General features: G+C 43.5%; 2 protein-coding genes across 5 annotated transcripts in view; both read right to left on the reverse strand.

Moving 5' to 3' along the window:
• rgs12a (regulator of G protein signaling 12a) overlaps positions 1-12007 on the reverse strand; it is a 39089-nt gene extending 27082 nt beyond the window's left edge. The window contains exons 1-3 of one of the 3 annotated variants that reach the window (XM_037111656.1): positions 11863-12007; positions 8527-10393; positions 6860-6952 (exon numbers count right to left, since the gene is read on the reverse strand). In XM_037111656.1, the coding sequence (XP_036967551.1) occupies positions 6860-6952; positions 8527-10311 (1878 nt within the window). In that variant the 5' untranslated portion in view covers positions 10312-10393; positions 11863-12007. Of the gene's footprint in view, positions 1-2575; positions 2939-6859; positions 6953-8526; positions 10394-11321; positions 11533-11862 lie in introns of those variants that run through there. The other 2 variants (XM_037111655.1, XM_037111657.1) reach the window with 2 other exon arrangements.
• Positions 12008-12323: 316 nt separating this feature from the next.
• msantd1 (Myb/SANT-like DNA-binding domain containing 1) lies at positions 12324-17649 on the reverse strand. 2 transcript variants are annotated; one of them, XM_037111658.1, is made up of 3 exons: positions 16126-17649; positions 15753-16046; positions 12324-14191 (listed from the first exon to the last, which is right to left on the reverse strand). In XM_037111658.1, the coding sequence occupies exons 1-3, from the start codon at positions 16377-16379 to the stop codon at positions 13879-13881; spliced, it is 861 nt and encodes a 286-aa protein (XP_036967553.1). In that variant the 5' UTR covers positions 16380-17649; the 3' UTR covers positions 12324-13878. The 2 variants fall into 2 exon arrangements, with proteins under 2 accessions (XP_036967553.1, XP_036967554.1); XM_037111659.1 differs by having other exon boundaries at positions 13879-14170; positions 16126-16379.
• Between the last annotated feature and the right edge of the window lie 282 nt (positions 17650-17931).

Raw genomic sequence — 17931 nt, forward strand, 5'->3', positions numbered from 1 at the left:
TGAGTAATTTTTTTTGGCATTAATTGTAAAATAATTGGCAGATTAATCAAAGATGTAAATAATAATCAAAGCCCTGCTGTCCTGGTAAACTTTTGGTTTAAGGTCCAGTGTGGAATCTAGCGGTGTGATTGCAGTATGCGACCAACTGAATACCCCTCATCTCATCCCTCCCTACAGTGGCCCGCTAAAAACACGAAAGGCCCTCTCTAGAGCAAGTGGTGGGTTTGTCCATTCTAGGCTACTGTAGAAACATGGCAGTGCGACAGAGTGGTGAGGACCTGCTCCTTCTGCAGTGAAGAAGTCATTCTGAGGTCAGGAAAACACAACAATCCTTAGTTCCAGGTGATCAGACACTACTGAAAACATAAATCAAGAATATTTTATTCAATGTCTGCCCATAAATCCTACACATTGGACCTGGATATTTCATAACATAATCTTCTTGCACTACTTAATTTGCGTTTCAAAGCAACCTCTTTTTCTGCTGCCTTAAGAAATAACATGACACAAGCTTAAGGTCAAAACATCAGCAATATGAAGCACTTCCCTCAATTTAAAGAAACAAGGCTATGTAATAACTAGGCTATAAAAACACACATTCTTTTCTATTTCCTTATGATGACCACAGGATGAAGATGTTATAGAAAGTCAGTGTATAAACTGCTGAGCAGCGGACCAAGCCAATATCGCAGGGAGAGTAACTTGGCTGCCCCAAAAATCCATGTTTATGACTTCAACAGTGAGAAGTAGACAAGACCTTGGCCTGGTTCTGCAGCGTCTTGCACCAACACAAGGTCAAAAAGATACCAACTACATTCACTTTACAAACCTCCCTGCAACCCCTCTCCAGCTCAAACAAGACAAGCTTGTCTTGCTCAATGCCTCAAAGCGGTGAGGCAAATGCTCCCTGGCGTCGTCTGAGCTACAGGTGTGAGGTAAAGAGTTGAACACGACGAGCAGCCCACTATATCCCAGACATGTCTTAACTGTTACCAGGAAGGTGATAAAAGACTCTGGCTGTTCTTACACGGTTCAGTGTTGAGTAACCTCCACACCCTTGTCAGTAGATTCCCTTCCAGTGAAGCAGAGATATTTAATAATAGTATGATGAGGAAGGTAAACAGTGTGTGGGGAATGAATCACATCCACAGACGTCTTGGTTCAGAGCAAGTCTTCGTATAGTGAATCATAAGGGGACGATGAGGAGCTCTGTGTGGTTAACTCAAAAAGTATATCATAATCCTGAATGTCGATAGATGATGTCATTGCGTTGGTGTAACTGCAGCCAAGAGTGCATCTCCATCCAACGGGTATTTTCCGTGGTTACAGTTTGGTCAAACAGCAAACTCAGCAACCACAGCCACATCTGGTCATTTGGATATTGGCTGTTGCATATTCATCCTCCAAGCAGCTGGACAGTTAAATAACTTCTACTCAAGTTTTGTTGTGTTAATGTGCTGTTTTTCCAGTCGGTGGGTTTGGAGAGAGCAGTCTATGTAATTGCATTGAAACCTCTTGTGGGAGAAGCAAGCAAGAAGGGGAATCATAGTGGAGACATTTAGAAAATGTCAGGCTGTTTAGTCTTTTGCATCCTGTAATGCTAGCCTAAGGACACATTTCGTGAGCGCAACTGTCCACCCACACTCCAGAAAGCTGGCCATGTGATGTCAGCGAGATAAAAGTGCTTCGTGTTCTCCTCCCTCTGCTGCTAATCCCCAGGAACACACCATTCCTGCTCATCTTCTCAAGTCATAATACCCTAATTTAATCTAATTTTAGCCGCTATTATTAATAATAACCAGAACTCAATTTGGCAGTGCATACAGGCTATAGACTATGTCCCACAGTATGCTGGATGAGCCACAAAGATTACACTGTAGTCATGCGGCACCAAAAGAAAAATGTATTTTGGTGAATCAGAGCGGGGACATGCCTGCACAAAGCCAAAAGAGGCAAGGCAAAACCACAGGCAACCATTTCAAGTTCAAACTTAACTGCGGCTATTGTACACACACACACACACACACACACACACACACACACACACACCTAAAACATACAAACCCACTGAGCATTCAATTCTATCTGACAATGAAAACCTCTGATCTCACCTACCTCACGCCAAATCCAACTTCTCCGAGTGCCACCAATTGATTCCAAAAAGGGTCACTTCTCAGGGCGAGCGCAGTGCAACAGAGCACACTTCATTCAAAGGCCAAAAGCGACCCTTGATGTGCAATTCACAAGAATAATCTTCACAAAACCCTTTCAGTGGCACGTCTAATTTAAAGTCAGCGTGCATCCTGATATAGATACTGGACCACATTTTGCTCTATATAGCGGCTCAGTGTGTGTCATACAGCACATGAGAGTTCAGCTGGCACTGGTCAAAACATTCCTCTGACAGACCGCACAAGCTAACCACTGTAAGGCTACAACAGGAGCCACAAAGAGCCCAAAGAAGGAAAAGTAACGGTGTCAGGGAAGACAGAGTGAGAGATGAGGATGGCATCACCAAACAGCAGAGAAGTGCGGGCAGACAAAATAATGAAGACTCCAGAATGTCATGACTTACAGAGTTGAGGGTTAAAGTTTGCTCCATGTATGGCCGTGTGTTTTGGCTCGTCTTCAGCGCTGCTCCACACGCCTGGTGTGCGTAAGCGAGTCCATCCGCTGGAGCTCCGCGGTGCCTGTGCGAGTCGGTGTTTGCAGTGTGGGGAGACGTGGGCTCAACAGGAGGAGAGCGTGCAGGAGAGCCGAAAATCCTGACAGCTACTGGGAGTTCAAAAGCTCCCTCTCTCTTCCTCTGCTGCCGGTTCCTCTCTCTCCCTCCCTCTCCCCCTCGCTCTGTCGCTCTCTCTCCCTTTGCTGTAAATTCCTCCTCTTTCCCTCTCTGTTCACCTCCCTCCCTGTGTCTCTTCATGCCTTCTCTTGGCTTCTACTACGCCCACAGGATAGATCTATTACCCGCAGGCGTGCAAACAAGAGCTACTAAATGTCTCCACACCTAACAGGAGAAGAGAAACTTTACACTCATGGAGGAAAAAAGGTGCCCTGAATTGCCCAGCAGGCACCTGTGGAGTACGTTTAAATAAAACAATGTGCATTATTAATGGACAGCTCAAATTGGCAGATATTTTCACATGCAACAACACCTCAGAAGACAGATTCAGTGAGAACATCAGGGTAGCAGCCTGCTAATGGTGTCACCACCATTGCAAAGTTGAACACACTGTCATCTGGAGAGCAAAGCAGCTGCTATGAGGTAGTAAGGAGGAGTGTGTGACGAGCCAGAGATCATAGTGGTGGAGCAGTGTGTTGGGATTGTGGGGGCATTTGCAGCAGGGCTCTGACGAGCTCTTTATGGAAATAAGACAAGGAGATACAAAGCAGCACAATCTTTGACATGCCCAAACATAAGGGGATCCGACAACAAAAGCACAGCATGCATCAAAACACTCTTCTTTACAAGATGTAGGGGGAAAATGAATCAGTGCAAATACAAGCACGGAATTATACAGCAGTTTCTCCCTCACATAGGAACGCATCAAAAAGCAAAATATTATATTTATGCTGTTCCGACGCTGGTGCGTGGGCTGCGAAAGCTAGGTGTCAGAGCCTTTTGTAATGTGAAGAAAAATAACAAGCATTCGCTCATTCCTGTACTGGCCACTGTGACGCACACTGCTGGCCATGGAAAGAGCAACATGGCCACACATGTCCTAAGGGTTCTGCGCTCATCCACAACATGCAGCGAGGCCACAAACAGGGGCTATCCGCAGGGGTCTGACGATGGTGAACTCCAAAATAGTCTCATGGTGTCCTTGTGAGTCCAGATGCATGCGCTGACTGAGAGCTTATCACGTATTTCTGCAGAACTTGCCATGAGAACGGTACCTCAGAACATCCTTCACAACAATATACAAGCGAGAAATCAAATACTTCAACCCCTTGAGCTAATGTCTGCAAGACTTGAATAGCAGGGAGTCATTTAAGGTCAACAGTTAAGTGTTGTTCATAGGTATTACAGGATGACCACTATTGTTGATTATCTCTGAGAACAGCATTCAGAAGAGAAAAGACATTTTCAAGCTTCACTCAGTAGTCCATCTCTCCTGACAGACAAAGGTAAAGCTTTCCAAATTTTCCATATGTGTAAGCCTTTATAAGGACATAACTGGCAATTCAATTGAACAGGCTTTGTTTGCTGTGGCAAGGGCTGGGTTCATGGTCATCTGATCTCTGACCATGAACCCAGGGTGAAGCTCAGCCCTTGATACAAAAGCCCAGAAGCAAGTGCTAGGTGAGGATCTAATTGCCTTTAACAACCATAAAATGTCCCCTGTGGTGTTATTACCTGAAATGGATAGGGCATCCATGACTTAAACCTGCATGGGGTAAATGACTGTTTTTTTGATTAGATGCAGTCTGAATGCCTGTAAGTCGGATGCATAGTAAGAACTGATCAGACAAAGTAGAGCCTTATCAAAGGCATTTCAGTATGAGATTGCTGATGCAGCGTAACAGAAAACTGAGAAACAGTAGTTTAGGTAGGCAGGTAATACATTTTCATCCAAATGTAGTTGACTTTTTATTTTTTAAAGCAACGCAAGAGTTCATTTTTGAGTCGCATTCCAAAATCGCCATATACAAATGCTTTGGTTCATGGTTTGGGATGGTCTTGATTGGGGTTTGATGATCTGAAAACATTCATATATATGATGATATATAAAACATGATATATAAACTTGCATAGTTTTAGTACAGAGGGAAATTGAACATCTATCTTCAACAACAACTGTAGTTAATATGGCTCTGTTCTAAACTGTTTGCACAGCAGTGAATAGGCTCATCTGTTTCAATGGAAATGGATCCCCACTAGTGTTTTGATTAAAAAAAACTCTTTTCCTTTCAGCAGACAATAAAATGTTCTACTGTTTGTCTTATGTAACCAGAAAACTTGGTGATACCACTGCACCAAGAATTCATGCAGACTGCTAAATACAGATTTGCATGACCAGTTTGAGATAATGACAAGTTTAACAGTGAAAAATTCAAGACTCATAATTCCAGCATCACAATCCATGTGTCCAATCCATACTAACACATAAATGTCAGACCAACTTTGAGCTGGTTAAGGTCCATTTTTCAACACTGAACATGTCAGAGCTTGAAGATGTAGACCAATCATATTACCAATGATGCTCACAGCCGAGGTGTTTTCTTACACTTTCAAAATATTAGATATGCCTGAGCCCGTCTTTCCCTGTCTCCTCACAGAGCAGAGGCCTGAAGTCCATGTATAACAGGTGCAAAAACCATTGTGTAACAAGACAAACTGGAGGTGTAAAAAAGAGGCCTCAGTACAGTACTACACGTGTGAAAGCATCCAGCTTTCTCTCCAGCTAATGTGTTAACTTGTTTAGTGAAAGTGTAAAACAGAAAACTGACTACAGCGGCCTCAAGCTTCTCATTTCTCAGCATTTTAAGCGGTAAACAGCCGCATCCGTTGTAACGGATGATGATGATGAACTAGATGATAAAAAATGTACTTTTACACTTGATAAATGCAACCCAATTACCAAGTGCCGGGAAGCCATAACCATAGAAACTAAAAATAATGAAACACATCGTCAAACTGACAAAAAAACAAAAGACAAAGAGGGATCTCTGCACAGAGGGTGGGAAATTAGGACAAGCCACAGACCAAATGCTAGTCTGGTAGATTTCAGACAGAAAATAATGATTTACTATTTTGAGATGCTGGTGAACGTGAAGATTTATCATCAGCAGCTGATGAATGCTCGCATTTTAAAATGTTAAAATCCTACCCTGTCTGCACATAAGCTGACTTGGAGCTCAGAAATGAAACAAAAATAGACGATTTACAACTTGTTTCAAAGTTTGTAAGGAGAGGAGGAGGGGAGGGAGGAGAACCATTAAAGTGTGGAGTGGTGCTGTGACCTAGTGATTCAAGTGAATCAACAATGAAAGAAGCCATAAAAGTTGTGCACTGCAAGCAGAAACTGCAATTTTTGTAACTTTTTAAACCCATCTTTTTATCTTGTGGCAGACCTGCTCAGAACAAGCAGCGCTTCAACAACAGCACTGTTTAATGTGTGTCGGGACAAACCTGAGGAGATGTGTGGTGTGCTTCATTGACTAAAATGTGTGGTCTGTGGGTGTGTCTGTGTGTGACTGTGACTAATGCATAGACATACAATACAGTATGCCACATTCTGGTTTGTTTTTGTGTCTGTTTTGTGTGCTTTCAGAGCAATTACGAGCTGTTGGAACAGTGTGCGTGTGTTTTTCGTGAAGATGAATCAGCGTGCATGAGTAATGCACGCATGCAGAGACCACAGGAGAAAAAGGGAGTTCCTCAGCAGCATTAATATGAGCAAAATGTGAGCGCGATATTCAGTCGTTCGTGCAGCAGTGCTCATTAGCAAGGCCAAACAAACAGGACCGTGGCTCTGGCCCGCACAAAGACCACTTTGTGAGCCCCCTCGTGCCACAAGTGCAGCAGCAAACGCAGAGTTCAAGGCAGCGGAAATGAAAGGTTAAAAAAGAGCTGAGAGTGGAGCAGAATGAGAAAGGGGGATGGTTCCACCGAACATCCACATTAGAGAAGCATGTTCAGTACACAGGCCCATCAAGACGACACATACAAAACACTGTCTGACTCAATGAGTATCATAATTCCCATCAACATGAGGAAAAAAACACAGAAAACCACTATTACTATAATTATTATTATAAGAACTTTTGTAAAAGAGAAGCACAGTAAAATGACTCCAACATAACTTAACCTCAGAGGAAAAGGTGAAAACAAACAAAAACAGAACTTGGTGTCTACCTCAAGGTCATCCAGTGATCGTGCCAGGCTGAGACGTTTAGAGGAGCGGCGTTTAGAGGCACGAACAGCACCCTTACCCCAAAACCTGGTGCCCTGTCAGAATAAAGGAGAGACAGATGAGCAAAGACACAAAGACCACAGCAACTGACAGCACAATTAATACATTATTGGTCTTACAACTCACACAAAATGCCTCTTACTAAAAAGGTGGAGTCAAGCTGTCAAGAGGATTAAGGTCTGCACACACATTTCTTCACTAGTATATTCACTCACATGCTTTCATCTCCTTCGAGTTAAAAAAACAACAACATGTGTTATGATTCAGAGTTATTAAAACTATATTGTAAGAAGTATTATTAAGTTTGTCTGGTGGAGTTTGGAGATGATAGATTTTCTACTAATTTGACAGATTTCTCTGTTTTTCTTTGTTCTCTGCTTCTGCATTTACATAAACTGGCAGCCATGACACACAACCCTCTCTGACAACATCCACACTGGTCATAAAGTTAACCTTAACTTTGACAACAACAGTTTCTACAGCACAGAAACAGAAGCTTTCTGCCTTTTACTTCAGAAAAGAGTTCTCAGTTTAACCATCCACCCCTATTCTTATGATTGGAGAGGCCGTCCAATGTCTGAACGAGAGTTCAAGAATTGCAGATAATTAGTGCTGCATGGCATGGGCTCTACCCTGTAATTTGGCTGGCTTCCTGTGCAAGATTGTCGTCTTTCTGATCCATTGCAAGCCGGGGGACAAAAACACTTCTGATTTATATAAACACAGCAAAATATTTGCTTGAATACTGTAAATGGAAGTTAATACTGTAAATAATATGAAGGGAAATTTAAAAACTACACACTTTGTTGCTGAATCATTTCCAATAGACATGTACATACCCTGAAATGCCAAGAATTTAGTTTCATAGCATTAATAAAAATTAAAAAAAAAAAAAACATGTCCGCATCCATGCTGAGTAAGTGCTGAACCAAAGAGAAACCAAGATACTGCAAACATGTTCATGCAGGATGCTTGTTTCTGGGACTACATGGATAAACAGAGCCATCTTGTGGGCAAAGAGAACAATAGCTTAAAACAGTCAGTTTCCTTCTCTCCACACATTAATGACAATGACATCATTGACTCACAACAGGTGCTTTCTGAGTTCAGTTCACACTCAGCACCAAGTGACCGTTGAAATAATGGTTTTGTATTTCATCTGAGGTGCCACCAGAAACAGGCTCGCTAACACCCCCTCAGTGTCTGGAAACTCAACTCCGTGTGACCATTTAATACTTCCTGTGTCGCCCTGTTAACATGAATGAAGTACAGAAACAGATGCTCTCATCTACAATGGAACTATTTAACTGTGTGTAAGGATTTATCATTAACACATAGCCACGAAAATTGCAAGGATGCAGCATACATATAAAATTACACACAAATCAGGTTTTAAAAGGTAAAAAAACTAGGGGTAAAATATTTTCTATTATAATCCAAAAATTAAAGGGGCAATCTTAGATTTTTTCTCCAGATATGACAACAACAACAACAATGACAGAGCTTCTACTTTTGTATTTTTTTAGGCTGGGATCGAGATTAAAAAAAAACTTTCTTTTTCCACAGTCGCTTTATGCATGATTAAAAAGTAAACACTAGAAACACTTACATTCTTGGTGCTACCGTCTTTCCGCTGTTTCTCTCTCTGTTCAAGAAACCTTTTGGTCCATTCCTCTCGAGGAGGGAGCATCATGACCTCTGCAGACTGGTACCTGTCTGAGGGGATCTGGCTCATCGGGGGAGGCAGGTTGCTAAGGCTAACACTGGAGGGCCAGTTGATGTTTGATATCACCGGAGGCTCAGGATCATTACTTTGGGCTTTTGGCCACTTTGGCTTTGAGAACCACCTTTGGCTAGCTCTGAGAGGATCTCCGAAGAAGTTTGGCTTTTTATCCAGAGGCAGAGGAGGGGGTGGGGGCTTGAACTGGAACTCTAGTCTGGGTGGGGGACCTCCATAAAAGCCAGTGAGACAGTCAGGCCCAGGTAGTGACTCTGAAAGCGAATGTATGCTGGCACTGTTCTCTGCGTTAAGTGTTTGGCCGTTCTTGGACAGGTTTATTGGGGTGAGGTCTTCAGCCGGAAGATAATCCCATGGACAGCTGGGGAGGTGGGCCCCAGGGTGGTTTCGGATTGCGGAGGGGAAATCCCTGTCCGCTCTCTCCTCAGGGGGGGATGCATTTCCAATTCCACTGTCCCCATTGCTGCTGGCGCTGCCTTGTTTGCCAGTGCTGCCATTCTCCTTGGCTTGCTGCTGAGCCTCAATGTCCAGTTTGGCTCGAAGCCTCTCCACAGCCTCCCCCATGTCAGTGTACAGGACTGTGACAAAGTGAAGAACATCTGGGGGAGTCTGAGGGAATTCCAGACAGCCCAAAGCGTCTGGATCTGGAGTGCAGTCAAAGCCAAAGCGTCCTGCAATGCCTATGTGGTCTTCATGATTTCCCAACTCTGGGTCGATGAAGAAAACGTGGCAAGAGGCACGCAAAGGACCATCATCAGGTACACGGCCATTGATTATATGTGCTGTAGTGACCAGGCAAAAAAAACGTGGGTCTTCAGCACACACAGCCCCTAAAACCAGGTTCTCAGTGGGAAAGGCTGCCAAAACAGCTCCTGTGTCGTCACAAAGTCGGACACAGTCAAACATGATCTTCATCATCACCAGTGTATGGGTACTCTGCTCTGTTCCCAACTGTCGTATTCGCTCCCGAATGGCTCTTAAACAGTCCTCCTCCAATCCTGTAGTGTTTAAAATCAGCTCTGTGGAGCTCAGGTATCCCACCACCAAGGTCATATTTAAAACACTCCAGTCTGGATTAGCTTCTTCCGTGTCAGTAAATACCGAGTCTGTGTCCCCAACTCTAGAGGTTTCCTCCCTACGCTGCTCAGCTAAAGAGTTCCAGTGTTGGGACCAGTGCGACATGTCCGGCTCTGACACAGGCCTCTGTCTGGCAGCAATAACACGGCCTGAGTTAAAGGAGGAATTGCTTGAATCATCCGAGATAGTGCGAAGAACACCCACCTTTTGGAAGACACCAGTTTTCTGGCCAATCCCAAATTTTGCATCATTTAGGATGGGGTTCCCCATGATTCGGCCTTCAGTGTGCACCACCATCCGCAAGGGTCCTTTGCAGGTGCCGATCAACTGCACCACAGTCTCATGCAAAGCAGTGGACACGTCAGTTCCATCGATGGCCATGATATGATCCCCCTGTTTGAGTCCCACAAGGTCAGCAGGGCTTCCCTGCATGATGCCACTCAACAGACAGGGCCTTTGTCCCGTGATAGTGAAGCCATATCCTGCCCGGCCACGGATGACCTCCACGCCCCTGAGCTCACCGACTGCATTTAAATCCAGGCGCCTCCTCACGCCCTCAGGCTGTCCCTGTATCCTCATCTTTGTTGTGGGTTGCTGTGATATCAAGTGTGCGGGAACCGGAACACTTGCAGGTTGCCAACACTATTGTGTTGTTGTCATCCTGCAGTTACACAAAGGGGGATTAAAATGTGAAAAAGCAGTTTGTTTGTATTATATCAAATTAAACCAAACATGAAGAAGAGGTTAAGACACAGGATTGTGCAATAAGTCACCTTTAAACATGTTGGGCATGTTGTGGTAAAATAACATTATATTTAGGCTGCAACTAATAGTTCTTATCATTATCAATTAATCTGCCAAACTCCTTGTAAATTAATGACTGATCGGTCTTGTGAAAGTTAGTGAAAACACTCCTCAGTTTTACAGAGTTCAACATGATTTAAAAACAGATAAGAAGTTTAATTTAAAGCCATTTGGAACAAAATAAAGCTTAAATCAGCAATTATTAAGGACATTTTACTCTAAAACTGAGTTTTTGTTAATTGATACATCATCTAAATTGATTGTTTATTTTTTCTTACATCACACAGTAATTTAATCATACTAAGCTGTTTTCTCACACTGTGACCATTTTTAAAATCAGCATGTCATAGTAAGAGTCTGGCTGTTTCTCTTTATCTCACTCAAACAATCTGTGAACCAAGTAAAACGCTGCTATCCATCTTATTTTAGCAATTATCTGTCGGAGATAAGACACACACAGCTTTTATGTCCAAACACAGCTTGCAAATTACTCACATCCACCCTCCTCCACCCTTCACTCCCCCAAAACACAGTGCCAGCTGGCTCCCTGCTCACCAACACTTCTCATCCAGACGCTTTGGTTTTTGTGAACTACCTCTTTTAAATGTTCCGATACTCTTCTCATCATCAAGATGAACGTTTTCCAACAAAGTTTACAATTGAAGAAATCTAGTTAGAAGTTCCGTATTTTTAAAATCAGTTATTAAGAAGTTAATTCGATGTTAGCATGTCCGAAACTCTACAACGAGGCTATTTAACGACTGACACTAACTTGTAAACAGTACCTTTCTCTCCGGGGCGAAAAGTTCCTCAGAAAGCTCCCATGTTGTCTCCACGGTAGCCCAAACGTTCACATGTCCTCACATTACACGTCCATGTTGTTTTTAAATGAACGAACACATGAATATTTCCCCGCAGTGATTCATAGAGCGCCGCTTTCCATTCAACCCGCCGCGGCGGATCACAAAGCGTCTTTCAGTGTAACCATGACAGCGTAACGTCTCTGGAGCACGTGACGTCCCGCTCCGGCCAATCAGCGCGCCTGTCACGTTCAATATTCAAACGAGCGAAGTGACGCTATTGGCTGATACTGATATTGACAGTTGACACTCTTTACTTGTCCGCTGAAGCAAAGCGAGTTTAAAAGAGTCGCGTTTTTAAATAAGTAACAACACTTAAAATAGAGAAAGTGTTGAGGAAAGAAAGTGTTAACTCTGTAGGAAGTTGTGACGGAGGAGCAGGTTACACTTCAACACACACATCAACACATTGAATTCAGATTAGTTCTCAGTATGACTAAAACGTATATGGGCATATTCTTCTTACCTCGTATGAATGAGCTCTCTGTGCAGTTGTTGTCCTCAGACACGTCCCTGTGAGGCTCCTCCACTCTGGACTCTCTGCACATGGTCTGTCAACAACACCTCTGGTCAAAGGGCTGCAACGGTCTGACACATGACGTCACCACACACGTGCAGCCCACACCTGGGTTGAAGACCTGGATTATTAATGTACCAGTGATACAGTTAACAGTCCACTGCTCATTTGTTGGTTTATTGATGTATCAGATGATAGATGGCAGACATCTCGTGCAACCTGCACTGTATTTTCATGAAGAGGTGACTTCCATGGAGTTGGTGTACAGTGTGGTGGAACTAACTTAATCCCCAGTTTCTCCAAATCCTCTTAAAATAGGCTGAAAGGCAAAGACCTTAAGATTTGGGCCATACCTTCTGTGTAATGTGCATTTCAATAATTACCCCGCAGTGGCAATGAACAACCAGGCATGAGTGTAGACTGTGTTGTTTTATTGAGCAGAAAAATGCAAATAAGAATGGAACACCTTTACATATTAACGTATTGAACACTCAGGGGAAAAAACAATCTGTTTTATGGCGTGAAAGGTTTTCATTCAGTCTTTATCAGATCCTAAAAGCGCAACGTTACACAGGATTAAAGGTGCACTGTGTAGTTTTAGGGAAGAAATAAACACGCTGTCTTTGTTTCTGCATGAACTAAATACACAAACGGACCTTAAAGGAAAACACAAGTCCATTTAGTTAGATGGATTTGGCGGACCCCGCCACCTTTCTAGCTTCAAACAGTGTTGGCACATTATTTTCCTCTGAAAACAGACTGGTTTCTTTAAGCTTAATATTGCTGAGTTTGTATAATTACATCATTATTATAATTCTGAGTTTGTCTTTCTTCTCCAAAACTACATAGTGGCCCTTCTAACACTGTGTATGTTGTATGTACTCAGTCCAGTTCGTGTGCAGGCAGTTTGCCCATCTGTGTCGTCACAGTGATGCACAATCCGGAGTTCCTGCACATGAATGGAATCTAAGTTAATCTAGGTTAATGGACACACTGGACTTTTATCTAATGCACTGAAATGAGTTTCACCTTGAACAGTTATGTCAGATGGAAGCAGTAAAGTGTACCTTGATGTGAACTTTCTATTGAGCACAACAAAGACATGTCTGAGGTCTGACAGCTCCTCTCCTGTCACTTCAGTAACAACAGGGAGTATTGCCTCAACTCCTGCTTTATAATGCTACAAATTGCCCTGTTGTGGCATCAAAACTTCCCAACTTGTAACTATCTTGGCACATAGAGAGGGTGGGGTGAAAAGTTATATCTGTTTTTGCAAGGTTGTAGTTTCCACTGGGGTCTGAATGGGTGACGAAGATACAACACAATTATCCTCAAAACGCAAACTCTGAAAAAATTGTAGCCTGATTTATGGTAGATGCTTTAGTGACACTGTCATCATGGTTATTAACATCTTCATCTTCCAGGAACCATTTTCAGGCTATTGACGCCTTCAGAAGTCGTAACAGTGTATTTCTTTAACTCCCTGTACCAGTGAAAAGAGCTATACGGTACTTTGACATATGCAACATGGTAAACCTTAAAGGTGCAATATGTAAGATTTGGCCAACTGTCTAAATCATATTCAAGAGCAAAAGGCGGTTTTTACCAGAGTAAATGCTAACTGCTGCTGACTGTCACTGCCGTTAGCTAGTTAGCTCGGTAAGCCTTGCATCTAGCACTGGAACCGAGAGCACTAGTGTAGTGCTGGTGTGCACAGGAGCTGCAGCTAGTTTGTTAGCATGCTAACCTTAATAGACATCCCTGCAACACAATACACAGATGTCACGTCAAAAATGCTAATTTTAGTTAATTTTCAAATGTTTTCAACTAACAATCTTACATATTGCACCTTTAACATTGTTCAATGTTAAACTGAAAGCCATTATAAATATACTTTTGTATTTTGGCTTCAATGAGGCTATAGGTGAGGCAAGAACATGATTGTCTCCAGACAACTCTCACACTTCATGGCTTCCCTGGATCTTTGACCCCACCCTGACCCCATGATGCTGATGTGGCAGTGGGAGGCTGGATCATCTTCTCCAGAAGATTCATCATACGCTCCTGCAGCTGCAGACACTGGACTTGGAGGAGGTTCTGTTGGTGCATGGCTCGACGGACCTCCCTGCACGTCTCCTCTATGGCGCGACTCGACCTCTTCTGTTGCTGCAACATGGCCTGCATCACCCGCAGTTTCTTTCTCTTTATGGACAGGTGCTTGTTGGAACGCCTTTTCCTGGCTGATGTCGGGTGTGAGCTGGGCGAACAGAGAATGGACCTGTTAGAGCAGGCAGCGTATTGTAATAAAAGATCACCTCTGGGTTCAAGAGGTTATAATAGGTCCTACAATTTAAACATCAAACTAAAGTACCAGAAGCATTTTAAAATAAATGGGAGACTAAATAAACAAATTGAAAAGAGTGCCGTGAGGATGAGTCTTAAAACCTGGAAATGCGTTAGCATTTTTGCACATCAGGTCTCCTTGTCTCACATTCAGTGTAGTTTTTGAGTAGATTTTTGGTAAACATCCTGCAACAAGGTCTGTGTTTGCTTAACTTAAAATATTTTCACATTCATATTTTCTTATTTGTTCTACAATATAATACATGTTAGCAGCTGCCTCATCCGACACAAGTGCTTTTTAATTCAGTCATGGGGTATGTATGGACAAGAGGCTGAATGAGATTACAGAGGTTGCTGGGCACACTAAGCATTGGAGACTCATCTACTCAATGGTCCATCTTTGAAGGAGGACTTCTGTTGCAAGCTATTATAATTACAAATTCACAACTCGTAGATTTATGATTTTATAACATGTCATAGTGTAAGTGGTGGTGGTTCAGTCGCTGAAGTCGACTGCGATGTGGGTGTTTGTTTGTAGAATAACTTTAGCTTTTTACTTCTAGCAGTTTAATTCATGCTCCAAAAATCATAAAAGTGTGGCGTTCATCTGTGAACATGTTGCTGAACAAACCATGTAAGGATCATTAACTTGAGTTGGCAACAGAGCTTATTTTCTGCAGCAAACGGTCAGCTACACAGCTAAAACAAAAGAAAAAGCCAAAGCTGGCTAAAGAACAACATGGCAAAGTTAGCCATGGCTGAAGCTAGCATTCTTTGTCTCATAATGTATAATTTCAATGAAAACAGAGTGTAAAAACACGGATTAACACCAAACCAAACACTAAACTTCCAGCCTCCCTTGTGCTAAAGCTAAATTTAGACTGCTTCATTTGTTCCGTTAGCTGTTTTCTTTCATTGAAATATATCAGTTTTTCATAAACTAACATCTAAATCTAACTAAACATCATGGCGATAAAGTTTGTTATCCCACACAAAGAAGGCAGCAGCTAAAAGTGTTTTACACTCAGTCAAGGAGAATAAAAACAGCTGACCTAGGCCTGTCAATGAGGTACTAGCCTAGCCTAGCTGAGTAGCAGTAGCAGTTACTGCTATCTAGTTAAGCTGGGGTGGGATTTCATGATTCGGTTTGGTTTAACTACTTTTAAATCATGTTAATGAAATTATAAATCATGATAGTCAATTCAAGGTCATTATTAACAGATGACAGATGGAGAAGAACATGTAAATCTTGTGTTTCCATTAATGTTCCCTGATGTAAAATACATAAAGTGACACATGCACCAGAAACACTACAGAGTAAAGCCTTGCAAGGCCAGTGTGTCAGCTGAGTTGAGGGGGAACTACTTTGGTGGATCCCTTCCATCAAACACTAGAATACAAAGGTCAGTGTGTCAGCCCGTCAGCCCCGTCATCAGCGACACACACATACATAGCTACACACCCTCACCACATGTGTGTTGTGTGTTTCCTGTTACCTGGAGCCTTGTGTGTGCTCACTGTCAGAGCTTAAAGAGTCCAGCTCTTGTTTTATCTCCATCTCATCTGAGGAGCCTGTGTACTCTGGCAGGAATCCCATCATCCCCTCCTCTGAGAGGGGCACCAGGTTGTCTGTGGACTGGGAGGAGGTGGAGGGACCTGCAGCCGAGGCCTGGAACTCCAGCGAGTTCAGACGCCCGTTCTCCAGCGGCTTGGAGAGGATCTTCTCGATGGGTTTATAATACGGCCAATCCGGCGTCTCTCCACTTTCTCCGACAGTGGTTTTCAAACGCCTGTCGGATCAGAAATAAATGTTTTAAGTCATGCAACAGCTGGAGATTGAGGTCATTACTTCGGATTCGGTGCACTTGCCTGTACTGGAAAGACATGTTGGTGATTTTCATCTTGATCTCCTCTTTGAAGCGCTGCTCTCCCGTCAGCTGGAAGAACCTCTGGGACATCTTCTCGTAAACCTTGGCGTTCCTCTTGCTCATTTTCAGTTCGTTGTGGTGTTCCTCCCACACGTACAGGAGGGCTTTCATTTCACCGTCGGTCCAGTTCGGGGCCCGTCTGTGCTTCTCACTGTGGCCTGGCATTAGGTAGCTGAAACCGTCCTCTGATGCCATGTTTGAAACAGTTGTCTTGACTGTGGTTGCAGAGGTAAGATCTTTAGAGGTTGAATTTGAAAGTCTTTTACAGTACTACGAGCTGTGAGCTGAATCTGCTGCAAGGGGAGTGATATATGCAAGAAGGCACACACGCCGTCCTGCCTGTGCCCTTCCCCCCTAGCCTAGCTGAAAGAGGACTCAAAATGGGGCCTAAGGCAGGAGAGGAATCCGGTTAAAAGCTTTTAGTGGCATGTGATGTCACCGTGACATCAAGTTGCCTTGGCAACAGTGAGGGAGGCCCTTCATTTTCCCTCCCTCTCCTCTTAACCACTCCCATCCGCTCTCCTTTCCCCTCCATGCTGCTCCTCCACTGGCAGCACAAAAAGCTTTTAGCTGAAAGGCGGCAGTGTGAGCGCATGAGGCTGCTGACAGTTTTGAAATATGAGCCTCTGGGGAGGAGGGAGGAAAAGAAAAAAAGGAGAGCTGAGACCACGGGTATGTGTTTCCCTGGCAACAAGGCAATGGATTTGGTAGTCAGCCAACACAGTGCTTCGTTTAAAAGCTTTTAATAATAGACAAGTCATTTTGAGACGGGGGAGAGGGAGGATTTGCTTTATCTGGCATGATGTGAAGGAGAGGAAAACACTTCCAGCCTGCAGTTCAGAGCTAAAAGGCAAGCGAAAGCCTTTCACTGGAGAACTGTGTTTAGGATGAAATAACAGGGGGAGAGACATCAGACAAAATGGCAACATGTGGTGATCAACCACAGGCACCCCTGCGATGGAGTACAAACTGCTGACTGCTGTAATCAGCTTTCTATTCATAGCTGTGGGTTGTAGACAATGGACCCCTGCAGGAAGGATTTCTCTGACCAGGCGGAGACCCCTCCCCCCTCCAGGTCTCAGCACGGGGCGGATCTCCTTGCACCCCCATCTGCAGCATCCTAATCTGCCATGTTACGGGCATTTTTTTCCCATTGTCTCCTGCTCCCTTTCTCTCCACGACCTTTCTTTCCTGGATATTCTGGATATCAGATGCCCTGATTCCTCTTTCTCTCCTCTTCTTCTCTCCATGTTTATTTAGGAAAAAGCACAGAAATGGTCAGCACCACTGCACATCGTCCGACCTCATTTCATCTTCATTAGTGCCACTAGTTGCTGTCAGTCCGGCTTAACTCAGTTCTGGCCCGATTAGATCCCCAAACCCATCTGCTCCTCAGTAACCTGACAGGCGGCCGGTGCATTTACATGCCGCAAATTGGCAGCTTTTCTCCAATCCATCACATCTGTCACTGAGGACACATGAAGCTCAATTGCTGCAAAAAATGTACGAGCAAATGAAAGTTTCAATTTGAAAGGTCTTTTTTGGTGTGTTTGTTTCCTGCGGGGTGCAGTTTGAAAGCCCTCTCAGAACGTGAAGAAATAAGATGGTTTTATGGGGTTTATATTTATTTCTTTACCATCTCCTTGAAGAAAACGCATTATATTTGCAGGATTGAGAAAGTTCTGTCTGTGGACTGGGAGGAGGTGGAGGGACCTGCAGCCAAGTAAGTCACAAAGTAAGTCTTAAA

Source organism: Acanthopagrus latus, chromosome 10 (genome assembly GCF_904848185.1).
Source record: "Acanthopagrus latus isolate v.2019 chromosome 10, fAcaLat1.1, whole genome shotgun sequence".
Taxonomy (NCBI): Eukaryota; Metazoa; Chordata; class Actinopteri; order Spariformes; family Sparidae; genus Acanthopagrus; species Acanthopagrus latus.

Excerpts from the sequence above, each read along its gene's own strand:
- msantd1 (XM_037111658.1), bottom strand. The coding sequence starts at position 16,379 with ATGGCATCAGAGGACGGTTTCAGCTACCTAATGCCAGGCCACAGTGAG. Across the intron at positions 16,047-16,125 it reads AACATGTCTTTCCAGTACAG|GCGTTTGAAAACCACTGTCG; the intron begins GCAAGTGCACCG and ends CTGATCCGACAG. Across the intron at positions 14,192-15,752 it reads GAGCACACACAAGGCTCCAG|GTCCATTCTCTGTTCGCCCA; the intron begins GTAACAGGAAAC and ends CTGCTCTAACAG.